Below are 2,424 nucleotides of genomic sequence, written 5' to 3' on the forward strand. Positions count from 1 at the left end.
TGGTATCAAACCTAAGACTCTGTATCTTTACCATATCTTACATGCTACTGGAGTCTCTCAAGGTAAGACAACTGTCCTCATGCAATAACATGAGAAAGTAAGAGAAAAATGAAACACAGAGAGTAAAACAAAGCACTGTATCTCCTTATGGAGCACCAGAGATGATTAATTAATGACTATTAAAAAGTTTCCAATGAGGTCATTTGAGGGAAGCACAATACAGAGAAAAGAGAAAAACTTGGGGATCAGAAAGCTAGACTCAAACCCAAGGTTCTAGTGGACACTAGCTAAGTGGTTTTAGATAAGAAACTTTATAGTCTCCCAGCTTTACCTTCCTTATCTGTAAAAATGTGGACAATATCCACCCTGTAGGATTTAGTGACAGAGAAGGCAATGGCAACCCACATCAGTACTCTTGCCTGGAAAATCCCATGGACGGAGGAGCCTGGTGGGCTGCCGTCTATGGGGTCACACAGAGTTGGACACGACTGACGCGACTTAGCAGCAGCAGCAGGATTTAGTGAAGATTAAGTAAGAAACATAGCAAAGCATGTAGCACAGATCCTGGTAGATGGTAGGTATTCAACAAACACTCTTTCTTTTCTGAAAAAATGTGGTAGGTCAATTTCTATCATTTCATAAGATAAAGGATACAGAGAAGATCCAAAGTAAATTATTTTAATAAAATAAAGAAGTAAATACCCTTAAAATTACCATAACCAGTCTCATGTAATGTAAAGTTTATTAAACCAAGAGTCAGAACACCTCAGTTTGAGACACTTGAAACTCCAGGTCTCAGTTTCCCAATTGGTCAAATTATACCAATACCATCTGTTTTAAAGAACAAGCTAAATAGACTTAATGAGGCAATGTATGGGAAAGTATCATTTTCTTCAATAATAGTAATAGGGGACATTATAAGTACACTTATGGAGAAAAACAGTGTATATACTACATTTAACTTATATGTTTACTATAATTTTCAGCTTCATTGAGGAAAGCAGGCAGATGAAATATTCACAAATTAACTATCTGAACTTAACAGGTAAATGAACAAAGAATTTATTCATTCAAGCTTCAGAAATATCTATGATATTTCAAGTATTAATAAGCAATACTTCAATTTGCAAATTCAGGTGTGCTTGTGCTTACCTTTTTGCATCTCCCAATTCTTCATTTTTCTGAGATTTTTCAGGACCTTTCTCTTTTCCCTTATACAAAAGAAAGTTATCATTTTAAATTATATGGTTCACTTTTGTGAGATTAAGGAGAACTTGGTATTGATATTTGTTCAAAGTTTTCTTTACCTTAAGGAAAGCAACAAATGATCCAATATGTGCATCTCCTTGTTCAGGAACTACTACATCATTTGTGTTGGCGTCAGTAAAATCATACACCTCCTGGTCTAAGTATAGATTAATACTTATTAGAAAACATGAATAGTAAACAGTGTGCTCTGCCACTGCAGTGCTTAGAAAAAAGTATCTTTTTCTCAATAAAAGAGTTGATCAAAGATACTATAATTTGGGGGCTTCCCAGGTGGTGCTAGTGGTAAAGAACCCACCTGCCAATGCAGGAGATGCAAGAGATGTTGGTTCGATCCCTGGGTCAGGAAGGTCCCCTGGAGGAGAGCATGGGAACCCACTCCAGTACTCTTGTCTGGAGAATCCCACAGAGAGAGGAGCTTTACAGGCTATGGTCCATAGGTTGCACAGAGTCGGACATGATTGAAGCAACTTAGCAAGCACGCACACACTATTATTTTTAAAGCCCACTTTAAAAAATATATTCATTTTTAAAAAGGGATATATATACATGACATAAAAACAGCAGACACTTTATGAATTACCTTTCTGAGAATCAGGTTTACTTCCTGTTGAGTGACTGTCATTTCTTGATGTCTGCTCTCTATTTGATTCTGAGACTTGAGAATGAAGGCTGATTGTGTCATCATCTGATGGCTGAATGCAATAAGTAAAAAGTAAAAATGAGGCATTTTAAATATATGATAAGGATTGTTTTAATTACATATATGAAGTACAGAACACCTGATTTAAATCTCCAGTTTTAAAACCAAAAATTAATATGAGGTTTACTGTTTTGCTTTTAAAACTGCACGTCTTTTTTTTTTTTAACTTGAGGTCATAAAATGCAATGCTGATCACATTTTTAAGCAAAATAAATGAAATGTGTGCAAGTGCCTATCTACTTCAAAGCTCCAATAAATTTTTTGTTTGTTTTTCTAATAAAATTTTAAAATAAAATAGTTCAGTAATAGAAAAGACTCACTTCTGTTGTAGACAATCGTTTCTCTCCATTATCACTTCCAATTCCAGAGTCAGGACCATGATTTTTATTTGGATAAAAATCTTCCATACTATGGAAATACAAATTCTAAGGGCAGTTAAGGTTTTCTTCTTAAAT

The 2,424-nt window shown here is 34.9% G+C and overlaps 1 protein-coding gene across 1 annotated transcript in view; it reads right to left on the reverse strand.

Annotated features, from left to right (window-relative positions):
* Positions 1-1,152: 1,152 nt before the first annotated feature.
* The window catches only part of LOC105005443 (leucine-rich repeat and calponin homology domain-containing protein 2-like), a gene marked incomplete at its 3' end in the record, with an annotated part of 8,117 nt that continues 6,845 nt past the window's right edge, over positions 1,153-2,424 (reverse strand). The window contains exons 2-5 of the mRNA XM_010863439.1: positions 2,290-2,377; positions 1,850-1,961; positions 1,308-1,405; positions 1,153-1,211 (exon numbers count right to left, since the gene is read on the reverse strand). Of these exons, the coding sequence (XP_010861741.1) occupies positions 1,153-1,211; positions 1,308-1,405; positions 1,850-1,961; positions 2,290-2,377 (357 nt within the window). The remainder of the gene's footprint in view (positions 1,212-1,307; positions 1,406-1,849; positions 1,962-2,289; positions 2,378-2,424) is intronic.

Source organism: Bison bison, unplaced genomic scaffold, assembly GCF_000754665.1.
Source record: "Bison bison bison isolate TAMUID 2011002044 unplaced genomic scaffold, Bison_UMD1.0 scf7180017858437, whole genome shotgun sequence".
In the NCBI taxonomy this organism is placed as follows: Eukaryota; Metazoa; Chordata; class Mammalia; order Artiodactyla; family Bovidae; genus Bison; species Bison bison.